Source organism: Dendrobates tinctorius, unplaced genomic scaffold (assembly GCF_039654945.1).
Source record: "Dendrobates tinctorius isolate UK_male_01 unplaced genomic scaffold, ASM3965494v1 ptg000326l, whole genome shotgun sequence".
In the NCBI taxonomy this organism is placed as follows: Eukaryota; Metazoa; Chordata; class Amphibia; order Anura; family Dendrobatidae; genus Dendrobates; species Dendrobates tinctorius.
In genome coordinates, this window is record NW_027361993.1 from 13,915,028 (window position 1) to 13,942,584 (window position 27,557).

General features: G+C 44.8%; 1 protein-coding gene across 2 annotated transcripts in view; it reads left to right on the forward strand.

Moving 5' to 3' along the window:
* The window catches only part of NPHP4 (nephrocystin 4), a 331,710-nt gene that overhangs the window by 11,702 nt on the left and 292,451 nt on the right, over positions 1 to 27,557 (forward strand). Inside the window, exon 3 of one of the 2 annotated variants that reach the window (XM_073561791.1) lies at positions 12,542 to 12,694. The exons of the other annotated variant lie outside the window; for it this stretch is intronic. Coding sequence (XP_073417892.1) covers positions 12,542 to 12,694 — 153 coding nt within the window. The remainder of the gene's footprint in view (positions 1 to 12,541; positions 12,695 to 27,557) is intronic. 2 annotated transcript variants of the gene reach the window in all.

Consider the following 27,557-nt stretch of genomic DNA (forward strand, 5'->3'; position numbering starts at 1 on the left):
CGCCTGGATGTCTTTTTGATCATTTTGTTAGTTCTTTTGCTTCAAAAACTGCTAGTAGTTTTTTTCATTGTTGAATGTGATATAGAAACCTCCCGTAATAAAAAAAATAAGACACAAATGTTGGAAAAACAGTCAAAAATATGTCTGGCATTCATGACTGTAAAAAAGTGCTATGGAAATGACAAAAAAAGCCCCCCCAAAATTATTTCAGGTGAAAAAAAGCGACAGAGGAAAGGAGAGTTTCCAGAAGCGCAGTCTGTTCAAAAACTGGGCAGTTTTGACCTTGTGAAAAAAAAAACATTGTGTGAATGTAGCCTTAGGCTAAGGTCACACTAGGCGTTTTTGCTGCGTTTTTTTGCCGCAAAACCTGCACTCTTGGCAGAAATGAAGCAGCGTCAAAAACGCATGTTATCGTGCGTTTTTTGGGATTCCAAAGCTCATATTCTCTTCCACCACTGAAGCATGATGAAACAATCACTGGCCTCAGGGAGACCAGTGAAAGAAAACACTGCGGCATCCGGCAAAGGCGCTCAATCAGTGAAATCCTAGGTGCATTGCTCTCTGGGAAATACAAATATGCAAATAAAGTCCGTGGAGCCTTATTTAAGAGTGTCAAACACGGGACTAGCCAGATCTTCCTCCAGGGAAGGACTCAGCCAAGGAGTGGCTCCTTTCGGAAACCACCATTAACACCATATTAAGTGGCCCTTTAAGTCAATATCCAGCTCTTTACGAGTTTACAGATAAACACATCACGTGTTTCTCAACGCAGTGATTCTAGAGCACCGCCCCCATCCCTTATGGGAAATATGTAAAACATGCAAAACAGAAGCCGCGGAGACACCATCACATGTTTCTCAACGCAAGCAATGACCAGCCAGGTCTTTGCCCGGGAAGGAACAACCACGGGAAGGGCAGTCTCCAATGAAGGAAACCACCTATGCCAAAACATGGTATCCATCCACAGACAGCTGTTTCGGGGTATTGCCCCTCATCAGTGTGGAGTAGGAAACTGGCTGGTAGGAGCAATGCCTAGTAAAAAGACTATGAAGAGGAGGATGAATGAACTCATGGAGATCAACATCCGACACTGCGGAGACACCATCACGTGTTTCTCAACGCAGTGATTCTAGAGCACCACCCCCATCCCTTATGGGAAATATGTAAAACATGCAAAACAGAAGCCGCGGAGACACCATCACATGTTTCTCAACGCAAGCAATGACCAGCCAGGTCTTTGCCCGGGAAGGAACAACCACGGGAAGGGCAGTCTCCAATGAAGGAAACCACCTATGCCAAAACATGGTATCCATCCACATACAGCTGTTTCGGGGTATTGCCCCTCATCAGTGTGGAGTAGGAAACTGGCTGGTAGGAGCAATGCCTAGTAAAAAGACTATGAAGAGGAGGATGAATGAACTCATGGAGATCAACATCCGACACTGCGGAGACACCATCACGTGTTTCTCAACGCAGTGATTCTAGAGCACCGCCCCCATCCCTTATGGGAAATATGTAAAACATGCAAAACTGCCCTTCCCGTGGTTGTTCCTTCCCGGGCAAAGACCTGGCTGGTCATTGCTTGCGTTGAGAAACACGTGATGGTGTCTCCGCAGTGTCGGATGTTGATCTCCATGAGTTCATTCATCCTCCTCTTCATCACCTATCCTATACAAGACATACTATATGTTCATGAAAAAATACACATACAAGTGTAACAGCTGGGGGAGGTGAATTAGTCTGGAATAATTTACCTAAAATCTTGGCAGTGCATTGAGTTTGTGGGACACTGTTTAACTTTCACACTTTGGTCTGCTATTGAGTTTCTCACACATTGTTCAATCTCACACCTTGGTAGGTCACAGACATTATTCAATCTCACACCTTGGTCAGCCACAGGCATTGTTCAATCTCACACCTTGGTAGGTCACAGACATTATTCAATCTGACACCTTGGTCAGCTACAGACATTATTTAATCTCACACCTTGGTCAGCTACAGGCATTGTTCAATCTCACACCTTGATCAGCCACAGGCATTGTTCAATCTCACACCTTGGTAGGTCACAGACATTGTTCAATCTCACACCTTTGTTGGCCAATGTTTAGTTTGTACACATCACTAATTTAATAAAACAGTACTAAACCCAACTGCCATCTTAGCAGCCCAAGGCAAGATGGTACACCTGTAAAAATTACAAAAATAAACGGGTTTCATACACTGCTGAACTTGCTTTTTTGATTTTGTCAGCATTGTTGATCCGTGGCGGCGCGTTCCTGGCTTTTTTATAGACTGCCAGGACAATCTGCATGTCAAGCTTCCTGTTCTTACCTTCAGGAAAATCTATGCATATTTGTTGCACGCTACATGGATGGTCCATGTGGCATCCGAGATTTTCTCGCACCCATAGGCTTGCATTGGCGAGTCTTGGACGATATACGGCTACAATCGCAGCATGCTGCAATTTTACACATGCGACGAATACGCCTAAGAAAAAATATGCTGATCTGGATTGCCTCATTGAATGAGTGCAATGCAATGTTTTACAGCATAGCACTCGGTCGTATTGTACAGTAGTGTGACTCCGGCCTCTCTGTATCTCTAGGAACAATTAATGCTTTTTGTATCTTTTTGTATTCTTTTACCTAATGATCACTTAACTTTTTGGAGCATGCTGTATACAACCCAAGAATATTATTGATCTGGGGGACATTATACTTGAGAAATGGGTTAAGATTCAGGAATGCTGCCAGAAGCTGGTGTCAGATTATACATCATGTTTGCAGCAGGTTATAACAGCCAGAGAGGCTCTACTAAGTACTAAAGGCGCTGGTCATGAAGAGGTAATAATTCTGAGACTGCTGGAGTCAATAAAAGGGTCATTTTATGCTGAATTTCGAGAAACTGCTTCTTCTATCTGACTTCTCTATGTGGCCCCATAACTGTAATACTCAGGGCTGATGAAACGTCTTCCACAGGTAACATAGGAGGCAGGAGATCATGGTCAGGCGACACGCTCGCTGCTGACGCTCCGCACTTACTGATCCCACATCACAATTATTCAGCGAGAAAATAAATGACAGTAACTAAAACTGCTATATTATATAACCGGTCGTCTGTGCGAGGCAAAGCAACAAAACTGTATAATCAGCTGATGATGAAGTGGCATCAATATACAGTAGAATTAGTTTCAATGAAAGGGATAGAGCTTGTGACCTGCATATATAAATGTCTGGCCGTATCTGTCACTGTATGTAATGTTTCCCTGATGCCCATTGTTGGCTGCTTGTATGACGGTCAGAATGGACTGGTGGCCGCGCATGCATGTGATCTGAAAATGGCCAAGTACAATGCTCAGATTTTTCTAGCAGTCCCATGGACAATGTATCTCCACTAGCGATGAGCAATGAATGTGCTGGGATAAGGTGTTATCTGTGCATGCTCGGGAGCTATCCAAGTGTCTTCGGCGTGCTCAAATAATATTTTCGAGTCCCCGTGGCTGCATGTCTCACGGATGTTTGACAGCCACAACACATGCAGGGATTGCCTAACAAACAGGTACTCTAGCACATTAGCGCTCCACGCTGGAACGCACATACATCGTACTTCCGGCCTGCGCGGCGCGCTCTCTATACTCACTACACTCTAGCACTTATGCGTTCCTCGCACACGCACCTACATCCGATCTGAGTGATGCGCTCGACCGGATGCGTTTCGCTTGGCACCGGAAGCTGAGAGTGTGTAACCATGCATGGTTTCATGGACACATCTTCATCTCAGAACACAGGACAGCTGCAGACCATGCCCCTCATTGGCTCTTCAAACTTTAAATAAGCCCACTTGTCATTCTGTCCTTGTCCCTTGTGAAAGCTGCGGAGAAATGCGAGTTGGGCACAGCGGGCGGGTAAGCAGCCCCCATCACCATCTGGCATCTTTTACTCTCTAAATTGTGAACTAGTCATTTTAATATTTTACCTCTTTGCCAGTTTGTGTGTTTTTGGCTACTAGGTTTTTTGCATCCCAGCCTTTTTGTTTTACTGCAGGGGCAGAGGTGCAATATTTACTGGGTAATAGCACTGCTATTTATTTGACTCTTGCCTTCCAATGTACCTGTGATTTTTGGCACCATACCCCTTCTGTGCAATATCTATCTATCTGGCTCCTGTTGTGATTATGTATTATACCTAGCCATCTAATTATTTCCTGTCCACAGCCTATTTTTTCTGTTGAGAGATTTGTCATGACATTGTCCAATTTCTATCATGCTAATAAATATTTAAATTAACTTCAGTCGTGTCCCCTCAATATAGGATTATTATTTTTCTACTTGTCAGATGACACATTAGTTCTTCTAAATCATTGATGACTTGTTTTTGTTAAAAGCTTTTCAAGGTCTATCTGTACTTTCCACCCTGCAAAACTGCGCTAAAGAGGGGGTAAGACACCGATTTGTTGGGCTTTTAGGAGCATCATGGAGGAAATGAAGCTTTAATCTATGGCACTGCTTCCACAAGTTCTAAAAAAACAGTCCTAACATTCAAATGCTGTCTGGTCTCTGCCATAAGTGCATCACAACCCCCGTACTCTCTACAGTGAGTGCTGTGGCGTCCATCCTGGACTGTACATCACTCGTCAGCTAAGGGCAGAGGGCAGGGGTCCTGCAGCGCTTTCTTCAGAGAGCTGAGAAGACCTCCATGTTAGGGACCACTTTACGGTAGTAGCATATGCGAGAGTAAAACCTTGCTTTTTCAGTCCTACGATATGCTTTTGCACCTTTCCGGGTTTACTACTGTCAAAGCTGCCGATGAACACCGTTTAGTTTGGAGGTTGGAGGTGTAGTTCGCGGTTGGAAATTGTTTAGGAGATTGTTTTGTTTCTGTGCACATCCTCACCCTCTCCTATTTGGCTTCACCTTTCTTTAACTCCCCTGTGTCCCACTCTCTTATTTGGTGTGTGTATTTTGTGTTGTTGGTATTTTCATTTATCCCTGTCTTCTCTTGTTTGTCTGGTTAGTGTGTTCCTATACATTTCTGCTTCCCACTACCCTGGGTGGGGGAGGGGACAGACCAGGGTAGATATAGGAGCATAGCAAGTCACCAGAACCCGGCATCTCCACCTTTGTTATGGAAATTTGATTGATATATGTATATCTGTCAGAGACACCGCACTGCACTTGCTCATAGAGCCAGTGCGCGTGTCCTGAGTACAGAAGCAGTGCTAAAAGATACCTGTAGAGACGGGCAGCAGAGGTGACCATGCATGCTTCAAGCCAATAGTGTCAGGGTCCAGTCAGCGCTGGAAGGTAAAGAAGCATAGGACCTGCGGACACTGAAAATGAGTAAGCTTGCACGAGACCTATGGTCATGTGACTGCAAGGGGGCGGGGCTTAGCGTCCTGTTTTCAGATGGGGCAAGACACCATACAACAACTCAGAGTCAGGCAAAACAGAGGTCACAGCAGTACGGGCAAACGAGGTACAGGAGGGACAAACAGACGGGTAGCCAGACAGAGCCAAAGGTCATACACAAGAGGGCGACGTGGTACCAAGGGGACGAGCAGAGAGAAGTCGGGTCACAAGCAGAGAGTCATACACGAGAGGTAGCGCAGTACAAGAGGGTCAGGCAGAACTCGTAACAGGGACAGAACCAGATCACAACCGAACAAGCAAGCAAGATATCAGGCACAAGGCACACGTATACAAAATGTCACTTAACTCAGACGAGGGCAGGAGTATAACTGACACCGGACCCAGGTCCAGTGAGCACTAAATAGCCTCCTGCTGCCAGAGAGAGGCAGCACAATTAACCCATAGTCTAACCAGGACGGGTCAAAGCGAAATCCCGTCCTGGATCATGACAATATCTGTGTGTGCTGCGGCCAGGAGGGATATACTAGGGTGCCTCTTTTTTCTAGGGACCTAGTTAGCACCCAAAGCCCCAACATTTTCGTGATAACCTCCTTTATTTTTTCATGGAAGATCTTATACAAATATGCTGGAGAAGAATGCTGCATGGCGGTGATATACACACGTGGTCAAAATTGTTGGTACCCCTCGTTTAATAACAGAAAAACCCACAATGATGACAGAAATAACTTGAATCTGACAAAAGTAATAACAGGAAAGATGTATATCTTTGTACCGTGTTAGCCAGTAGGTAGAAAAATATTCAGGATTGAGAGTCCTCAGTGGTTGATACCTTTTAATGGCTAACTGAAAAGATGGTAACACATTGCAAGCTTTCGAGACTACTCAGGTCTCTTCATCAGGCTAGACTAATACAAAATCTGAAGTCACATATTTATGCATTTTTTTCTAGGCTGTATTGTGCATAAATATGTGACTTCAGATTTTGTATTAGTCTAGCCTGATGAAGAGACCTGAGTAGTCTCGAAAGCTTGCAATGTGTTACCATCTTTTCAGTTAGCCATTAAAAGGTATCAACTACTGAGGACTCTCAATCCTGAATATTTTACAAAAGTAATAATAAATCCAAAATCTATGAAAATGAACAAATGAAAGTCAGACATTGCTTTTCAACCATGCTTCCACAGAATTAAAAAAATAAAATAAAAAAATAAAACTCATGAAATAGGCCTGGACAGAAATGATGATACCTCTGAAAATAATGTGACAAAAGGGACATGTTAAATCAAGTTGTGTCCACTAATTAGCATTACAGGTGTCTACAATCTTGGAATCAGTGAGTGGGCCTGTATAGAGGGCTACAGATACTCACTATGCTGTTTGGTGACATGGTGTGTATCACACTCAACATGGAATAGAGGAAGCAAAGGAAGGAGTTGTCTCAGTTTAGAATGAAAAGTATAGACAAACATGGTAAAGGTAAAAGTTATCATCTCCAAGCAGCTTGATGTTCCTGTGACTACAGTTGCACATATTATTCAGAAATGTAAGCTCCATGGGACTGTAGCCAACCTCCCTGGACGTGGCCGCAGGAGGAAAATTGATGACAAATCAAAGAGACGAATAATACAAATGGTAACAAAGGAGCCCAAAAAAACTTCTAAACAGATTAAAGGTGAACTTCAAGCTCAAGGAACATCAATGTCAGATCGCACCATCCATCGCTGTATGAGCCAAAGTGGACTTTATGGGAGATAACCAAGGAGGACACCATTGCTGAAAAAAAAATCATAAAAAAGTCAGATTGGATTTTGCCAAACTACATGTTGACAAGCCACAAATTTCTGAGAGAATGTCCTATGGACAGATGAGACAAAAATGGAACTTTTTGGCAAGGCACATCAGCTCTATGTTCACAGATGGAAAAATGAAGCATATCAAGAAAAGAACACTGTCCCTACTGTGAAACATGGAGGAGGCTGTGTTCTGTTCTGAGGCTGCATTGCTGCATCTGGCACAGGGTGTCTAGAATCTGTTCAGGGTACAATTAAATCTCAGGACTAAAAATGGATTCTAGAGAGAAATGTGCTGCCCAGTTGCAGAAAGCTTGGACTCAGTCGCAGGTCATGGGTCTTGCAACAGGATAATGACCCAAAACACACAGCTAAAAACACCCAAGAATGGCTAAGAGGAAAACACTGCACTATTCTGAAGTGGCCTTCTATGAGCCCTGACCTAAATCCTATTGAGCATCTTTGGAAAGAACTGAAACATGCCGTCTGGAAAAGGCAACCTTCAAACACGAGACAACTGGAGCAGTTTGCTCTTGAGGAGTGGGCCAGAATACCTGTCGAGTGGTGCAGAAGTCTCATTGACAGTTACAGGATTCAGTTGATTGCAGTGATTGCCTCAAAAGGTTGTGCTACAAAATAAGTTAAGGCTACCATCATTTCTGTCCAGGCCTATTTCATGAGTTTTATTTTTTTTTTTTTAATTCTGTGGAAGCATGTTTGAAAAGCAATGTCTGACTTTCATTTGTTTATTGTCATAGATTTTTGATTTATTATTACTTTTGTCAGATTCAAGTTATTTCTGTGACCATCGTGGGTTTTTCTGTCATTAATCCTTTAATGACCGCAGCTATTTTCGATTTTTCGTTTTTCGCTCCCCTTCTTTCCAGAGCTATAACTTTTTTATTTTTCCGTCAATATGGCCATGTGAGGGCTTATTTTTTGCGGGACGCGTTGTACTTTTGAAGAACACCATTGGTTTTACCATGTCGTGTACTCGAAAACGGGAAAAAAATTCCAAGTGTGATGAAATTGCAAAAATAGTGCAATCCCACACTTGTTCGAAACTGACCTACCATTATGATTCTCCAGGTCATTACGAGTCCATAGACACCAAACATATCTAGGCTGACTTTTATCTAAGTGGTAAAAAGAAATTCTAAAGTTTGCAAAAAAAAAAAAAAAGCAATTTTCCGAGACCCGTAGTGTCTCCATTTTTCGTGATCTGGGGTCGGGTGAGGGCTTATTTTTGCACGCCAAGGTGACGTTTTTAATGATACCACTTTTGTGCAGATACATTCTTTTGATCGCCCGTTATTGCATTTTAATTCAATGTCACCTTGACCAAAAAAACGTAATTCTGGTGTTTTGATTTTTCTCTCGCTACCCTGTTTAGAAATTAGGTTAATCCTTTTTTTTATTGATAGATTGGGCAATTCTGAACGCGGCGATACCTAATATGTGTATGTGTGATTTTTTTTTTTTTTTTTTTATATAGTTTTATTTTGATTGGGGCGAAAGGGGGTGATTTGAGGTTTTTTTTTTTTTTTTTAAACACTTTTTTTTTTTACTTTTGGCATTCTTCAATAGCCTCCATGGGAGGCTAGAAGCATGCCACACTTGATCGGCTCTGCTACATATAGGCGATGCTCAGATCACCTATATGTAGCAGATTTACTGCATTGCCATGAGCGCCAACCACCGGGTGGCGCTGATAGCATTGTGCCGGCAACAACCATAGAGGTCTCTATGAGACCTCTGGTTGTCACGGCAACGCGTCGCTGACCCTCCAATCATGTGACGGGGTCAGCGATGCGCTCATTTCGTCCGGGCGCCGGAAGTACTAGTTAAATGCCCAATGTCAGCGTTTGACAGCCGGATTTAACTAGTTAATAGGCGCGGACAGATCGCGATTCCACCCGCGCCTATTGCGGGCACATGTCAGCTGTTTATAACAGCTTACATGTCGCGGCTTTGAGGTGGGCTCAACCTGCTGACAGATTTCTTTTTTAAAGGTATTTCTTTATTATTTTGTAAACCTATTATTTTGTAAACCTTTTCTGCCAAAGTGTCAACATAGTCCACACCGGGAATTATTGTTTTAGTTCTCCTACTCTCCAGTTTTCCCTTTGATCCAGTGGCTGAGGGCTAGTCTCGTGGCTTCTTGGCTTGGGCAGGTTTGTAGGGCGCTTCACCTTATGTATCCGATCGGTGGTGATACGCGCACGCACTTGACCTTGTAATCTACATCTCTGCCCTTGAGTTCTGAAGCAAAGCTCAGTAATTGCCTCCATTAATCCTGAATAAGTTATTGATGCATTTTTGTAACATCAATTCACAATGTTAGTACACAGTTTACAAACCCCGGGCTTCTACGCGGCAGGAAATATAGCAAGTTTGTGATGCAAAGCTCCTGGACAAATGAACTTTCAATGGCTCTTACCAAAGATTTATAGCGATCCTCGGGAAGCTCAGCCAGGCTACAATACCATTGCACTTCGTCCTCTAAGATCAGCGCGGTGATAGGAAATGATTTACTGGGTTACTTTTTTATTTTCGGCCTCTACGGTAAAATGGGGTGGGATAATTGTTTGGTTCCACACCCTCGTCACAAAATATCCCTCTTCAAATTATTTGGGGATGGAGCAGATTGTCTAGTCCATGAAGAGCTCTATTTAGTCCTCCTGGTTAGTCAGCTCTTCATACAGGAGTTCTATCTGATATTGATAGTCTATCCTAAGGATAGTCCCATGAATTTTGATCATGATCTGATTCCATGTGACTTGGGTGCTATGAAACCCATGCTAGCCATACTCGAGAAATAATTCTTCCCTGACAATAAGATGATCAGTAAGTGCACCAAGCGATCAGCTGTAATCTGTAGAAAACCAGGCAGTTTCCCTATAGTGCGTTCGGAGGTGAAATAAAGAACTGCGAGATTTCAAATCGATAGACTGTGTAGGTTGATCTCACACGTGGCACGTTTTATGGCGGGTTTGCTGCAATTTTTGTAAACTGTTCCACACCTAGGACTACCAGTATGTTTTCTGTTGGCTGCAAGGGCATGGATTTGGTACCTGTCTCTAACACCAGCAATTGGAGCTATCAAGTTAGATTAAGGGACTCTTCCTGTGCCAATTGCTAGGAACTTTTTTTCCCACTAAACTAAAAATCTATAGGTTTGGAATCACATAATTGTACTGACCTGAGGGCTATGTTTACACTGATTTTTTTCTTTTCTAGCGTTTTTTTTTCACCAAAAATCTCTTCATTCCTTTGGGGATACAAGGAGTAATGTTTCTCTTTGCGGAGAGTGGCAAGCCATGGTTTGGCTTTTACTCTAAAGGTACTGTCACACTTGGCGATGCACCAGCGATCCCGACCAGCGTTATGACGCGGTCAGGATCGCTGGTGCATCGCTAAGTGGTCACTAGTGATCTGCCACACAGGCAGATCTCACCAGCGACATAGCAGCGGTCCGGGGTCGCTACTTACCTGTCAGACGCGGCGATCCTGACGTCCTCCCGCCCGCGTCAACGCATTGTTCGTCGGCGCCACAGGAAGCCCAGCAGGAAGCAGACGACGAGAAACGGTCCAGGCCGTTCCCGCGCGATCAGCGATAACCAGCGGTGGAGCCGGTCGGAGGTAAGTATCAGACATAGCGATATCGCTAGCAATATCGCTATAAAGTCACAAAACCAGTGATGTTATAGCGATATTGCTAGGGATATCGCTTAGTGTGACAGGCCCTTAAGTCCTGTGGCAAGGCTCATTAAAGAGTCAACATTGACTTTTAGGATTGCTACTTCCTCTGCCTCTCTGAAGAGACAATTTGCATATTTTATTCCTATGGAAAATACACTTTTTTGACCCCCAAAGGATGGTTTTGAAAAATGCCAGGAGGGGAGGGGGGGTGAGTGCATGTCATGTTTTTTAAATGGATCCTAAAGGAAACCTCTCCAAAGTAGGCTCTGTTAAATAAAAATTTTGCAAAACTCTTCAGCGAAAAAAATCTGTTCCAAAATTCTTCAAAATATTTTCAGGAAAAGAAACTTCTTCAAAACTTCTGCAAAAAGTAGGTGCACGCAATGTCCTTTTAAGAAAAGTGTCTAAAAGAAGTGACCCGACCATTCTGGCTGCTTCTTGCTACTTTTGAAAAAAAAGCCATGGCAGCACAAAATGTCTGAAAAGATGCTTCAGAAAAAGACTATAAGACACCTGGACAGAAAATATAAGATTTACACATGATATTAGGAAAAGAGACGCTGCAGCTGCTCAGATTTAGGGATACTGATATATTATGGAGTATCATGTTCAGTGATGGCAGCGATTGTACAGTTGCCGGCCATAGAGCGGAGCGCACCTTGTGCCCCTCGAGCTTGCTGCTTCAGTGCCGATGCATCATTTGTTGTGTCTTGTCTGCGGCGCCTACGTCTGTACCACACCTGCACCCCGGCCCCCTCTGCGTCATTATTATCCTAATATAGCATCTTAATACCTTTTTTATTGCTGTGTATGAATAGATGTAGCAGAGCTTTGTGCAGCATCATCACTTATAGAAGAATATCCTGCAGTGGTTTAGGCTACGCATACACAGGCACGTTACAGGTCCGTACAAGCTCTGCATGCACACAGATTCCTTACAGGTCCGTGCAGGCTCTATGTGCACACAGGCGCATTACAGGTCCATGCAGGCTCTACGTGCACACAGTCGCATTACAGGTCCATACAAACTCTGCGTGTACACACACGTGTTACAGGTCCGTAGAAGCTCTACGTGCACACAGACGCGTTACAGGTCCATGCAGGCTCTACTTGTACACAGATGCGTTACAGGTCCATACCAGCTCTGCGTGCACACAGACGCATTACAGGTCCGTACCAGCTCTGCGTGCACACAGACGCATTACAGGTCCGTACAAGCTCTACATGCACACAGATGCGTTAAAGGTCCGTACAAGCTCGGAGTTCTTAGTCGTACTAAGTCTGTGGGGCCACACTGGATGCCACAAGCCTTTGATAGCATCTGTATGGAGATGACAGAAATGAATGCTTTGCTGGGTGCTGTATTATGGAGGTACCGTTGCATTTCAGACATGTCTGCCGACACCCACAGATACCATGGTGGTGTCAATGTCATACGTGTCTGTACCCACCTACAGACACCATGAATAACTGATCCTTGTGTCAGACATATCATTTGGCACTTTAAGGAACCAGAAATGTCTTCTCTTAGGGTCCCTCATGTCTCTGCACCCACAGGCACTGACTGTAGTTACATCTCTCAAAATTTCAAGGTCTCTAATTAGCAGCCTGCTGTAATCTAGATCCTAATTTATAGTATGGGGACTGATTTTTTTTTTTTTGTCTCTTTCCCTTTATTTAGGGGACTTTGGATGGAAACCCCGAAGCACAATATCAGCTGCGTCTCTCCCTCTTTGATATCACATACCATCATTTCTTTGGAAGGACTTGGAAAAGTTTGACAAAACCGTTAAAAACAGTCACGGGTCAAACGTCCAAAGTTTTCTTCAACGAGGTAATTGACGGAGGGGTGACTGCGGGATCCTTGATCTCATCCCTAAATTAGAGTCTGTACTAGGGCCATCAGTGATCATGGAGCTTCTCTAGTGTTTGTCTACTTGTATGGGCTATTGGGAACGTCTGGACACCCGAAGGAAAAAGTCCCTGGTCTAGGTCAGAATTTGGTACCTCAGTAATGGTAAGTACGTGGAGACTGGACTTCTTGGCGCACAATGGTATATAGGAAGGGTGATGCTCAAAGGTCAGAGGAGCAAATCACAGTTCAGATTTCATACTACTGGAGCAATTTAAGAAATTTGTGTCATAGTACGTCCATCCAAATCTAACAGGTCTCTGCAGAAAACAAAATATCTTATCCCATGAAGAGAGACCACAGGAGTGGCAAATAATTGCACTGAAAGATCTACTGGTGCATAGTCAGTATAAGAAACCATCAACTAAAGGGACCTGGCTCTATAGAAGACCTTGTGGCTTCTACAAATGCGGTGACTTCAGCATGTGTAGTTGGATGCAACCGGGCAAATCCTTTAGGAGTTCAGCCACAGGTAAAGTTTTTTACCAATGTGATTTCTCTAATTGTAAGACAACAGGGTTGGTGTATATGGCTACATGCACATGCCCGAGAGATTACGTTGGTAAAACCAAAAGAGAGTTGAGGCGGAGAGTCGGGGAACACATGGGTGACATAAGGAACAACAGGGATACCCACTTGGCGAAACATATGCAGGCATACCATAAAGGAAACCTGGATGAAGTAAAATTTACGGTAGTTGAAGTAGTTAACATCAACCCAAGAGGTGGCAACATAGATAAGGCCATCTTGAGACGAGAAAGTGAGTGGATATTCAGGATTGAATCTTTAGAGCCCAAAGGTATAAATGAGCAATTGTCCTTTGCATGTTTTCTATAGGTCTAAGTAGAATCCTTAACAATAGGGACCCTTTAATTGGAAGTTAGTAGTTCATTTTTTGTGCAAAATTTCAAGATATGAAATTTACATATTACTGTAAATGATTTTGGATATTGTGGTCTCCTCGTTTTTTCCAAAGATTAATCAATGCAGGGGGTGTTATCTAATCTATGAGGTTTTTGGTATTGCTAAGAGAACTTCATCTAAATTTGTGTTTTTACTCCCCCTCAAAAGATCTACATGTATATTAAATATTCAATATTGATGATACATATATATCTAACCAAACTAGTGGCAATAGGATTGAGTGGTTGGCTGCCCAGAGGTTGTACGCCCAGCACATAGACACTAAATCTAAGCGTAAACTATTCTTCACCCTTCAATCTTATTTTGAACTGGGTAACCAGGCAAGTAAGTTTTTGGCCTATTTGGTGCGCCAACACAATACCTCCAATACAATACTGCAGATTCGTAAGGCGGATGGTTTACTACGAGGAGATACTTGGTTGTTTTTACGACTATTACAGGTCATTATATGAATCTAAAAGTGACTTTGATAATTTGGGGTGCTTGGACTATTTGTCAGATGTGACATTCCCTACATTAGATCCTGAACAGCGAGCCCATATGGACGCTGCGTTCACCGCGGAAGAGATAGAAAATGCTATAACGGACATGGTTTCCGGGAAGTCCCCTGGACCAGATGGGTTCCCCATTGAATTGTATAGGAAATACCGGGATATACTGATACCACTTCTGGTGAAGGTATTTCGGGGAATTTGGGAAGGGAGGTCTATGCCTGATTCTTTTATGAGGCTAATATCATAATGCTTAGGAAGGAGGGAAAGGACCCCCTGGAATGTGGAACTTACCGTCCTATTTCATTAGTGAATGTGGACTATAAAATTTTTTACTAAGATCCTAGCTACCAGGCTGAACTCAATTATATTGAACCTTGTACATCCTGATCAAATGGGTTTCATGCCTGGTAAGAGCACTTCCATTAATATCAGACGGGTCAAGTCAATAGTTCAATATAGCTCCCTAATACCCAACAACAAATGGACATTGGCATCGTTAGATGCCGCCATGGCTTTTGACTCTCTTGAGTGGCCTTTCCTCTCCACGTGCTTGCAAAGATATGGCTTTGGTGATAAATTTATAAAATGGATCAAAATATTATATATGAAACCCAAAGCCCGTATCATAGTAAATAACTCTATATCTGAGTCTTTTCCATTACGTAGGGGGACTCGTCAAGGTTGCCCTCTTTCCCCCGCTCTCTTCGCTCTTGCAATTGAGGCACTGGCAATACATATAAGGTCTTCCCCTGGTATTAAGGGAACTGATGTGGCGGGTCGGGTGGACACTATGGGTCTATATGCTGATGATATGGTGGTATTCATGGATGAAGCGGAAGAAACTTTGCCGCAAGTGATAGCCCTTATAGATGGATTCAGCAAATATTCAGGCTTATATATAAATTGGGAGAAGTCGGCTCTGTTACCCCATTCTCATGCCCCGATGCCGCAGCTAGAGGCTTTCTCCTCACTGTCTATTGTATCTAATTTTAAATATCTGTGTGTCCACATATCCCGTGATAGTGCGGTTGATTCACAGCTTAATATCCACCCACTGCTGGAACTAGCTAAAGTCAAATTTGCATCCTGGAGGGGCGTGGCTATGTAGCCAAGGAAGAAGGAAGCACACTGAGAGTGCTCCTGAAAATCCTGCTTCCATCCTGCGTCTGTGGCCTCATAATTGCAACGCACCTGTCAGCATTCGTGACATCTGGATGCCGTGGATCCCGCTGGGAGACATGAGGTAGCTCTGGTGAGCTGAAAGCCGGGGGAGCGGGCGGCAGGGCATGCACGGGGCAGCGGCCATCTTAAGACGCGCACTCTATCAGTAAGAGCTGCGGCGTCCAGCTTCCATTGCCACAGTGCTACTGGACGGTGACTCACATCCTGAGGACACAAGGGACTCGCGGTGAGTGCCCTGAAAAATTGGGCCCTGTGTTCCTCCCTTTCATTAATAGATTCACTGTGCTGCTGGTGCTTCTTCTGTGGAGACTTCTGTACCCCCCCTCACTGCTGCTGTCTCTGCGAGGGCTGTGGTCTCTACCCCCCCCCCCCCCCCCGGCTGTGACAAACCTCGCTTCTGCAGCACCAGACACCGCCCTTCCTGATCCATGTGACTCCCCCCCCTACATAGGAGTTGCTTCTGTGATATATCTCTTTTTACAAGCCCTGCTGTGCATATAATTGGGGGAAAGTCCCCAGAGCCTGCACCTCTGGTTGTCCTGTGGCGCTGCACTGTCACTGAATATGAGTCGATCTAAAGGATCAGCAGCAGCAGAAAAATTAAAAGAATATGCCAGACCCGACCCCTCTGAAAGTGTACGGGTTCCCAAAAATAACTCTTCACAAGCTCAGCGAAAAAGCCGTCCCCCTGGGGGCGAGGAGGAGAATGAGCAGGAAGAACTGACCCTCAAACAGGCGTCTGAACAGCTAATGCAAGCCATCTCCTTAACCAGGACTTCTCTGACGGAGAAGATAGAAGATGTGTACACTGTGGTGGGGCGACTCCGACAGGACATGCAAGCTATGCGAGGACGCATTACAGAAGTAGAGACGAAAGTATCCCAGGTAGAAGACACCATCGCACCTCTGGAGGTCAAGTTGACAAAGGTGGCAGGTTCTATGAACGCCTGGAAGCAAAAAGCGGACGATCTGGAGAACAGGATGCGTCGAAATAACATTCGTATCATTGGACTTCCGGAGCGTTCAGAGGGTCAACATCCTGAGCAATTTTTGGAAGGCTGGCTTAAGGCCTCTCTGGGGGACGAATTTTCTCCAGTATTCGCCGTCGAAAGAGCGCATAGGATTCCTACAAAACCCCTTCCTCCGGGAGCCCCACCTAGACCCTTCTTGGCACGTCTCCTCAACTGTAAAGACAGAGACACCATTCTGCGTCTCGCACAGCAAAAAAGCCCCATCAAATTTGATAATGCTGTGGTTTCCATTTTCCTGGATTTTTCCATGGAACTTCAGAAGCAACGGGCACAATTCATCGAAATTAAGAGGCGGCTCAGAGAGAGGAACATCGTGTATTCCATGATCTACCCAGCCCGGCTCCGGGTTGTACATGGGGGCTCATCTATGTTTTTTACGGATCCAGCGGAGGCGACTGAGTGGCTGCGGTCCCATGGGGGATCCCCTGCAAAGGAATCCTAATGTACTTGCTGCAAATTTGAATCCTTCAATTAGAGTCCCAGTTGGGGCTTCCTCGGCGGGTATCCAGTTTAACAGCAATACCGGACCCTGAGTTCAGTGATGGTATCCCCTTATTCTTTTTTCATTAGGGGCGTGGGACTCTGCTCCTATGCTACTAGACTAATGGTTTTTTTTCTTCTTTTTAATAGTCTCAGTTTTAATAGTTTTTTAGGTAGTAGTCGCAATCAGTGGAAACCCTGTCTTCTGTGTGATGTTTCCAATCTCTGATTGGGTACTAGCGTACTCCATATTCGGACAGACAAGAATGGGGTCTGAAATAATATGTATGACCTGGAATGTGAGGGGCATTAAGACCCCCGAAAGAAAATTAAGGTATTCTCGCAGATCAGGCAATACCGTCCGCACATTGTGGCCTTGGTGGCGACGCACCTGACCAGGGCTACTGCTCAATGTGTGCAGAAACCATGGGCACAATGGTATATCCACTCATTTCATACCAGTTATTCAAGGGGGTCTCGCTATTGATACATAAGGACGTTAGATGGGAGGCCATGGAGCCCCGAAGGGATCCTGAGGTACGTTTTGTATTTGTGCATGCACTTATTAATTCCAGACAATATGTTATTCTATGTATTTACAACCCCCCCTCCAGCCAATATGTCTATTCTCCAGAAGGCGATGGGTTTCGCCCTGAACTATCCAGACGCAGATGTCATATGCATGGGGGATTTCAACCAGATCATGAATAATGGTCTTGACAGGCTGAGATTGAGTGATGAAGGGCGGGGGGAGTCTCTCCCACAGGTTATATCCCAACTATCGCGGTTCATGGAGTGCAGTGGATGGCTGGATTTATGGAGAATGCGACATCCCGAGAAGAGGGAATATACTTGCCATTCATCCACTAAGCACTCCTTGTCACGTATAGATTACATATTTGGATCTGGTGGTCTAGTAACGTGGGTAGATAGTATAGAACATGGCAGTAGGGGGATTTCAGATCATAGCCCTGTCGTTCTTAAACTTAAATATGGACCACTCAGCAACAAGATGGCATGGAAATTAAACCCTTTTTGGCTGAAATTGATAGAATCACCCGATAGAACGATCGATCAATTACATTGCTTCATTTCGTCCCATCCTGAACCTCGGAATGTTAATTTATTTTGGGATGCCCTTAAGGCATACTTGAGGGGCTGCTTATCCTCTATGATTTCTTATATAAAACGGGTGACATCGAGGGAGGATGATGAGGTGGAGCAGCGATTGAGAGTGTCGGAGGCCACTTACATATCTGATCAGACTAGAGGCAATAGGGTGGAGTGGCTAGCTGCTCAAAGATTATATACTCAACACATGGACACCAGGTCCAAACGTAAATTATTTTTTGCCCGTCAATCTTATTTTGAGCTGGGGAACCAGGCAAGTAAATTCTTGGCCTATTTGGTACGTCAGCACAACACTACTAACACAATATTACAGATCCGTAGCTCAGATGGTACTCTGGTGTCTTCAACTGAAGAAATACTGAGCTACTTCCATAACTATTATAGATCACTGTACAACTCTAGAAGTGATGTTGATAGTCAGGGGTGTTTGGAATACCTGTCGGATATCACATTTCCCACTCTGAGCCCTTCCCAGCGGACCTTTATGGATGCTAAATTTACTCTGGAGGAGATAGAGAATGCCATAACGGACATGGCGTCTGGGAAGGCCCCTGGACCTGATGGGTTTCCCATTGAATTATATAGGAAATACCAGGAGATATTAGCGCCACTGTTGTTGATGGTGCTCCAAGGGATTTGGGAGGGAGGGTCTATGCCAGAGTCCTTCTATGAAACTAACATAATAGTACTTAAAAAAGAGGGGAAGGACCCATTAGACTGTGGATCTTATCGTCCCATATCATTAGTGAATGTGGACTATAAGATTTTTACGAAAATTTTGGCTACCAGGTTGAATTCGGTTATATTAGAACATCCTGATCAAACTGGCTTTATGCCTGGTAAAAGCACTTCTATTAATATTAGACGAGTTCAGTCAGTGGTCCAATATAGCTCCCTGATACCAGATAATCAATGGGCATTGGCATTGCTGGATCCGGCCAAGACTTTCGACTCCCTTGAGTGGCCCTTCCTATGTGCATGTTTACAGAAATATGGGTTTGGCGACAGGTTTCTAAAATGGATTAGTACATTATATATGAAACCTAAGGCTTGTGTCATTGTAAATAGAAATAGTTCTATATCTGAGTCCTTTTCATTACATAGGGGAACCCATCAGGGTTGTTCCCTTTCCCCGGCCCTTTTTGCCCTGGCGATCGAGGCATTGGCTATTCGTATAAGATCTTCCCCTAATATTGAAAGTATAGAAATAGCGAGTCGAGTAGACACCATAGGCTTATACGCTGATGACATGGTGATTTTTATGGGTAGCGCAGAGGACACATTGGCACGAGTAATAGCCACTATCAATAAATTCAGTAAATATTCAGGTTTATATATAAATTGGGAAAAGTCTGCCCTGATGCCCCTCTCCCATGCCCCGATGCCACGACTAGAGGCCCTCTCCTCATTACCTATTGTACCCAGTTTCAAATATCTAGGTGTTCACATATCTCGAAGCAGTTTGTTAGATTTGCGGCTCAACATACACCCATTGTTGGAAATGGTTAAAGCTAAATTTCTAATCTGGAGTAAACTCCCGCTTTCTGTAGCCGGACGTATTAATTTAATCAAAATGATACTGCTTCCTAAACTCAGCTACTCTCTTCAGCACAGTGCTGTGGTAGTACCCCGATCCTTCTTTGCAAATTTGAACTCTCAAATTACATCTTTTATATGGGGAAAAGCTAGGCCCAAACTCCGGCTGTCCACTCTGCAAAGACCAAAAAGGGAAGGTGGGGCAGCGCTACCAGACTTTTTTATATATTATCTGGTCGGACAGGCCAAAGCCATATGCAAGTGGATGCTTGATGATCACCTCCCTAACTCTGAAAGCCACTTGCTCCACGCCGCACGAGTTAGCTGTCCGCTGGGCTTCTTAGAATTGGGAAAAATAAATGTCCCCCGTTTGCTGCCTCTGCTTCGCCTGGCACGATCAGTGTGGAGGCAGATTAAGAGAGTAATTGGATTTGGAGACATAGTGGCTGAAATGCCTCTGTGGAATAATGGTTATTTCTCTAGCAACCTTGGGACTTGAATGTGGTACTTATGGGACTCACTCAATCACCCTTTGAGCCCCTGCCATCCTGTACTTCTCAGCTGCTCTCATGTAAAGTGGCCTTCCTTATAGCGATAACCTCGGCAAGGCGAATAGGAGAGCTCCAAGCTCTCTCAATCATGGATCCCTACCTAACCATTAGGGACGATTCCATAGTTCTTTCCCTTTGATCCATCGTTCCTACCAAAGGTTGTGTCTGATTTCCATAGATCGCAGGAAATCATTCTTCCCTCGTTTTGTCAAAACCCAGCGAACCCTAAGGAAAAGGTGTTTCATACGCTGGACGTGAGGCGCATAATTCTCTACTACTTAGAGTGTACCAAACCCTATAGAATTGATCACAACCTATTTATCCATACTTCTGGTCCAAACAAGGGAAAGAAGGTAGCAAAAAACACCATTGCCAATTGGATTAAGAAAGCCATCTCCGAAGCATACCTGGCGCAGAACATCGCTCCCCCTATGGGGATCAAAGCGCATTCAACACGATCTACCTCTACGTCATGGGCTGAGAGGGCAGGCGCATCTTCGGAGCAGATTTGTAAGGCAGCAACCTGGTCCTCCTTACATACTTTCACTAAACACTACAGGTTGGACCTTGTGTCCAACAGGGATCTAGCCTTTGGCCGAAAAGTTCTTCTGGCCGTTGTCCCCCCCAGTGCAGTATAGGTTGTTATGCCTCCTATGCTGTCGTGGAAGGTTGCTAGAGAAAATAGAATTAGACTTACCGGTAATTCGGTTTCTAGAAACCTTCCACGACACCACTATTTCCCTCCCTGCATTCTTGGACAAAATTCTGAGAATCTTAAGGTAACCGGTGCTATGGTAATCAGTTATAAGTCACTGGTGAGAGGGAGGTGGGTGGGACCTTTTAACTTCTCGTACTTCCTGTCCCCCATTAGGGCGTGGAGACAACCTCCTATGCTGTCGTGGAATGTTTCTAGAAACCGAATTACCAGTAAGTCTAATTCTATTTTTCCGGCATTGCTTGAACACCCGTCTGCCGAGTTCTGGACTCAACCCAATGTTTCCTTGGTGTAGGCGATTTGCACGATCATGGAACCTTGGTGTCTTTTGAACAATTACAGGTCAAATGTAACGTCCCAAGATCCAAATTTTTCCGTTATCTACAATTGAGGTCGGCCTTTCAATCACACATGAGAAATAGGGGTGTAAACAAAGCTATATCGTCTCTGCCTTTGATAGGCATCCTTAAATCGCAAGGTCCCCAGGGTCTCATCTCCACTTTGTACACATATATGCTATCTGTATGGGCGGAATCCGCCATAAACTCGGTTAAAGGGAAGTGTTAGAGGCTCATCCCCGATGCACAGGGAGAGGAATGGGGAGAAATTCTGGAATCTCCGATCGGGGTGTCTCCGTCTATCAATAACAGAATGACACAATTATATATTATAAATCAATCATATCTGACCCCGACCTGACTATTCAGAATGGGCAGATTCCAATCATCGGAATGCTTGAGATGTCACTCATTGGATGCAGACTTTATACACATGATTTGGCAATGCCCTATTTTTGCACAATATTGAGGTGACGTCATTATTAACTTCCCTGGTACAAGCTGCGGTTCCCCTTCAGCCGCTGGTTTGCCTGTTTGGGGTGTGGGATGATGAATCTTGGGGTCATTATATCGGGATTTTTTTACGGGAAGCGTTATTTATGGCACGAGAGGTTCTGGCACTGCGTTGGATGGGGAGCTCATGTCCCTCCCTCAGCATTTGGATCGAATTGGTGAATGCGGTTATTCCATATGAGCATACACTGTATCGAAATAGAGGGTGCCCGAGCAAATTCGAAAAGATCTGGGAGAGGTGGAATTCCTCTCACCTTACCTTGTAGGATGGAGACATCGCATAATAATTGGCTGATTATGTAGAACTAGGCTGCGAACTGGTAGTTATAGTTTGGTTTAAGAAGTTAAAAAGACTTTATTGATCGAATAACAATATAAAAGCTTGCATGGTTTACCTGACACTACATTTTATTCCATGTGTAAACTGACATATGCATTTTGTTTTATATCAATACTGTGGAAAGTATATGTGCTTTATGCAATGCTTATCATCATATATAAGTGTGTATGTTGTTTGTCTTGTTTATGGTTAATAAACTAATTTAAAAAAAAAAATTTGCATCCTGGAGCAAACTTCCGTTGTCTGTAGCCGGACGCATTAACTTGATTAAAATGATATTACTTCCCAAGGTGAGCTACTCCCTTCAGCACAGTGCTGTGATGGTACCCAAATCTTTCTTTGTGACTCTCAACTCCCAGATCACGTTTTTTATATGGGGGAAAACTAGGCCCAAACTTAAATTAGCCACCTTACAAAGACCTAAAAAGGGAGGTGGAACGGCGCTACCAGATTTTTTTCCTGTATTATTTGGCTGGGCAAGCTAAAGCTTTAAGTAACTGGATGTCGGGTAGCTACATTCCCAACTCTGAAAGTCACCTGCTTCATGCTGCACAGACTGTTTGCCCACTGGGTTTCCTTGAGTTAGAAAGGACTAATACCCCTCGTCTGCTGCCCTTGCTCCGGTTGGCACGATTAACATGGAGGCAAATCAAGAAAGTGACTGGGTTTAAAGATTTTATAGCCGAAATGCCCCTGTGGAATAATGATTATTTTCCAGAATTGCTAAACCACCCGTCCACCGAATTTTGGATTCAGCATGACGTCTCTTCGTTAGGAGACTTATATGATCAGGGGACCTTAAAGTCTTTTGAACAATTACAGGTCGCGCATGATATCCCAAGATCCCAATTTTTCCGCTATTTACAATTGAAATCAGCTCTTCAATCGCATGTGAGATGTAAGGGTGTAGGCCGTACTATTTCATCTCTACCTCTGATAGGAATCCTTAAATCGCAGGGCCCTCAGGGTCTCATTTCCTCTTTATACACATACATGCTGTCAGCGGGAGCAGAATCTGCCATAAGTTCTATCAAGAGAAAGTGGGAGCGGCTCATCCCTAATACACAAGAAGAGTAGTGGGAGGAGATTTTGGAATCTCCGATTGGAGACCAATCACCATCTATTAATAATAGAATGTTTTAATTAATCAGTCGTACTTGACTCCGACACGACTTTTTAGGATGGGTCGATTCCAATCATCAGAATGTTTACGGTGCCACTCTCCAGACGCAGATTTTATTCATATAGTATGGCAGTGCCCCACTGTCCTGCATTACTGGAAAGAAGTGACATCATTACTGTCATCCCTAGTACAAGCCCCGGTCCCTCTAGAGCCACTGGTCTGCTCACTGGCGAAACTACCGGGGTAGCAGCCGAAGCGGTTGCCTTGGGGCCCGGCCTATATAGGGGCCCGGGTCCCCAGCTCCGATCGGCGCTACCCGGGTAGTGCAGTTAAGTACATACTCACCTCTCCTGCATGTCTCTTGCAGCCCCCCCTGCTTATTTCATCTTCTCAGCACTGTTCGTCCTGCTTTCAGCAGCCGCTCATTACATATGCGCATATGTAATGAGCGGCTCATTAAATATGCGCATATGTAGTGAGCGGCACCATGTGGACACTGTAAGCAGGAAGAACAGCGCTGAGATGGAATAAGCACGGGGGGAGGCTGCAAGAGACATGTAGGAGGGGTGAGTATGACGGAGGGAGCCATATTCACCTGTCCCCCGTTCCACCGCTGCGCATCGCTCTGCTGTCTTGCTTCCTCTGGCAGTGACGTTCAGGTCAGAGGGCGCCATGACGTAGTTAGCAGGCGCCCTCTGCCTGAACAGTCAATGTGCAGGTCCGGCAACGCTGAGGAGCAGCAGCTGCAGCAGCAGAGAAGAGGTGAGTATATAGGTTTTTTTTTTTCTTTAATTGAGACAGCGGCAGCAGCATTATAAGGGGCCACTAATGACCATGCAGCATTGCAAGGGGCCAGTAATCACTGTGCAGCATTACAAGGGGCCACTAATCACTGTGCAGCATTACAAGGGGCCACTAATCACTGTGCAGCATTACAAGGGGCCACTAATCACTGTGCAGCATTACAAGGGGCCACTAATCACTGTTCAGCATTACAAGGGGCCACTAATCACTGTGCAGCATTACAAGGGGCCACTAATCACTGTGCAGCATTACAAGGGGCCACTAATCACTGTGCAGCATTACAAGGGGCCACTAATCACTGTTCAGCATTACAAGGGGCCACTAATCACTGTGCAGCATTACAAGGGGCCACTAATCACTGTTCAGCATTACAAGGGGCCACTAATCACTGTGCAGCATTACAAGGGGCCACTAATCACTGTGCAGCATTACAAGGGGCCACTAATCACTGTGCAGCATTACAAGGGGCCACTAATCACTGTGCAGCATTACAAGGGGCCACTAATCACTGTTCAGCATTACAAGGGGCCACTAATCACTGTGCAGCATTACAAGGGGCCACTAATCACTGTGCAGCATTACAAGGGGCCACTAATCACTGTTCAGCATTACAAGGGGCCACTAATCACTGTGCAGAATTACAAGGGGCCACTAATCACTGTGCAGCATTACAAGGGGCCACTAATCACTGTGCAGCATTACAAGGGGCCACTAATCACTGTGCAGCATTACAAGGGGCCACTAATCACTGTGCAGCATTACAAGGGGCCACTAATCACTGTTCAGCATTACAAGGGGCCACTAATCACTGTGCAGCATTACAAGGGGCCACTAATCACTGTGCAGCATTACAAGGGGCCACTAATCACTGTGCAGCATTACAAGGGGCCACTAATCACTGTGCAGCATTACAAGGGGCCACTAATCACTGTTCAGCATTACAAGGGGCCACTAATCACTGCAGCATTACAAGGGGCCAATAATCACTGTGCAGCATTACAAGGGGCCACCAATCACTGTGCAGCATTACATGGGGCCACTAATCACTGCAGCATTACAAGGGGCCACCAATCACTGTGCAGCATTACAAGGGGCCACCAATCACTGCAGCATTACAAGGGGCCACCAATCACTGTGCAGCATTACAAGGGGCCACTAATCACTGTGCAGCATTACAAGGGGCCACTAATCACTGTGCAGCATTACAAGGGGCCACTAATCACTGCAGCATTACAAGAGGACAATAATCACTGTGCAGCATTACAAGGGGCCACTAATCACTGCAGCATTACAAGGGGCCACTAATCACTGCAGCATTACAAGAGGACAATAATCACTGTGCAGCATTACAAGGGGCCACCAATCACTGCAGCATTACAAGGGGCCACTAATCACTGCAGCATTACAAGGGGCCACTAATCACTGTGCAGCATTACAAGGGGCCACCAATCACTGTGCAGCATTACAAGGGGCCATTAATCACTGTGCAGCATTACAAGGAACCACCAATCACTGTGCAGCATTATAAGGGGCCACCAATCACTGCAGCATTATATGGGGCATATGTTATTATGGAGCATGTTATAGGGCCAACATTATTCACTGTGCAGCATTATTAGGCATATTTTTGTATGGAGCATCTTATGAAACCCATCATGAACTTTATGGAGCATCTTATGGGGCCCATTTTATTTTTGAAATTTACCAGTAGCTTCTGCATTTTCCACCGTAGGCTTATACACGAGTCAGTAAGTTTTCCCAGTTTTTTGTGACAAAATTAGGGGGGTCGGCTTATACACGGGTCGGCGTATATACGGTACATTACTGTGGCGCTCCGGCGGGTGCTGTGGCCAACGCTGTCTTGGGGGCCCGCCGGCCCGGTGTGTGTAGTGTAGGGGATCCGGGGCCTCGGTGGAAAAAAATGTACACTATGATTTCGCAGCCTACGCTGCATTTCTGTGCCTACTGTGCGGAGCGAAGCACATATTGAGCCCTCCTCCCTGCCTGCAGCCAGTGTATTGCTTCAGACCAGTTCAGTCCCGCCCCTTCCCTGAGCCCTCGCTGTCTATTAGCTCTTTGCAGAGCTGCCTGTCGCATGGACCTCTGGGAAATGTAGTTCCTGGAGGTCGGTTTGCGCGGAGGAAGGCAGGCAGCCCTCACTGTCTCAGCTTAATTAATGCCAGGCCAGCCACTCAGCCAACTCTAGTATGCATTATCGGTAAGGGGGTGCGTCTTGAAGGGGGTGCGTCTTGAAGGGGGTGTGTCTTTGAGGGGGTGTGTCTTTGAGGGGGCCCCGTTTAAAAGTTTGCTATGGGGCCCAATCAGTTCTAGTTACGCCCCTGGGTCTGCTTGTTTGGGGTATGGGATGAGGAGATTTGGGATTGATATACTGGGGTCTTCCTGTGTGAGACATTATTTATGGCATGGAAGGTACTGGCACTACGGCGGATGGGAACTTCATGCCCCTCCCTTAGAATTTGGATTGACTTGGTGAATTCAATTGTTCCATACGAGCGCACGTTATACCAAAATAGGGGATGCCCGGGTAAATTTGAAAAGATTTGGGGGAGGTGGAACTCCTCTCATCTTACCCTGCAAGGTTGAGACATCACATGCGAGATAGTATGCTGTAGGATACTAGGCTGCGAAATAGTAGATATTGGTTGATGTAGTGGTAGTCGTAGTTTAGTTTAGAAATTTCTGATTAGATTTCATTATCCGAATAGTATGTTAAAGGCTTATGAGATTTGTTCGATATACATGTTTTATAATATATAGCCAACTGTCCTTTGCCCATACTGGGAAGGTTATGTACATGCTACTTTGTATTTTAAAAAATAGTGTGCAATTTCTCGGCTCTATATTTTATAATGGATGGAAACATGTATGCTCTGTAAAAAATGCTTATTATCATAGGCCAATTGTATGTTGTACATTCTTTATGTCCTGAAGTTCAATAAACAAATTTTTTTTTTTTAAAAAGTAGTATCATCTAAGAAGCCGCGTCCCCCTGGTCGTGTGGATGGAGGCGACCAGGGAGTGTATCTTTCTGTTGAAGTGATTTTTGGCGGGGTACCTCAGGGTGGAGCTCAGGAGGTGACCGTCCCTGTGTCCCTATTGTCAGGGCCTTCCTCTCCTCTATTCCATCGGCGTTGTGTTGTTGAGCTGTTTGGTGACCTACCAACTGTTGGGTCATGTCACACTGGTCATTCACTCCGTGACACAGGGCATGCTCTGTGTCTGGAGGAAAGAAGGCTTTTCCACCAACATTGGAGAAGAATCTTTACTGTTAGGGCAGTGAGAAACTGGAATTCCTTGCCTGAGGATGTGGTGCTGACGAACTCAGTCGAGGGGTTCAAGAGAGGCCTGGATGTCTTCCTGGAGAGTAACAATCTCGTATCTTACAGTTATTAGGTTCTTTAGAAGGCCGTAGATCTGGGGATTTATTCTGATGGAATATTGGCTGAACTGGATGGACAAATGTCTTTTCGGCCTTGCTAACTATGTTACTATGTTGCTATCTATCTATGAAAAGCCAGCAATTCAGCAGCTGTGTACTGTAAAATCACTGAAGGAGCCGACAGCATAGAATAGATTGATTACATACAGTAAATGCATACAGA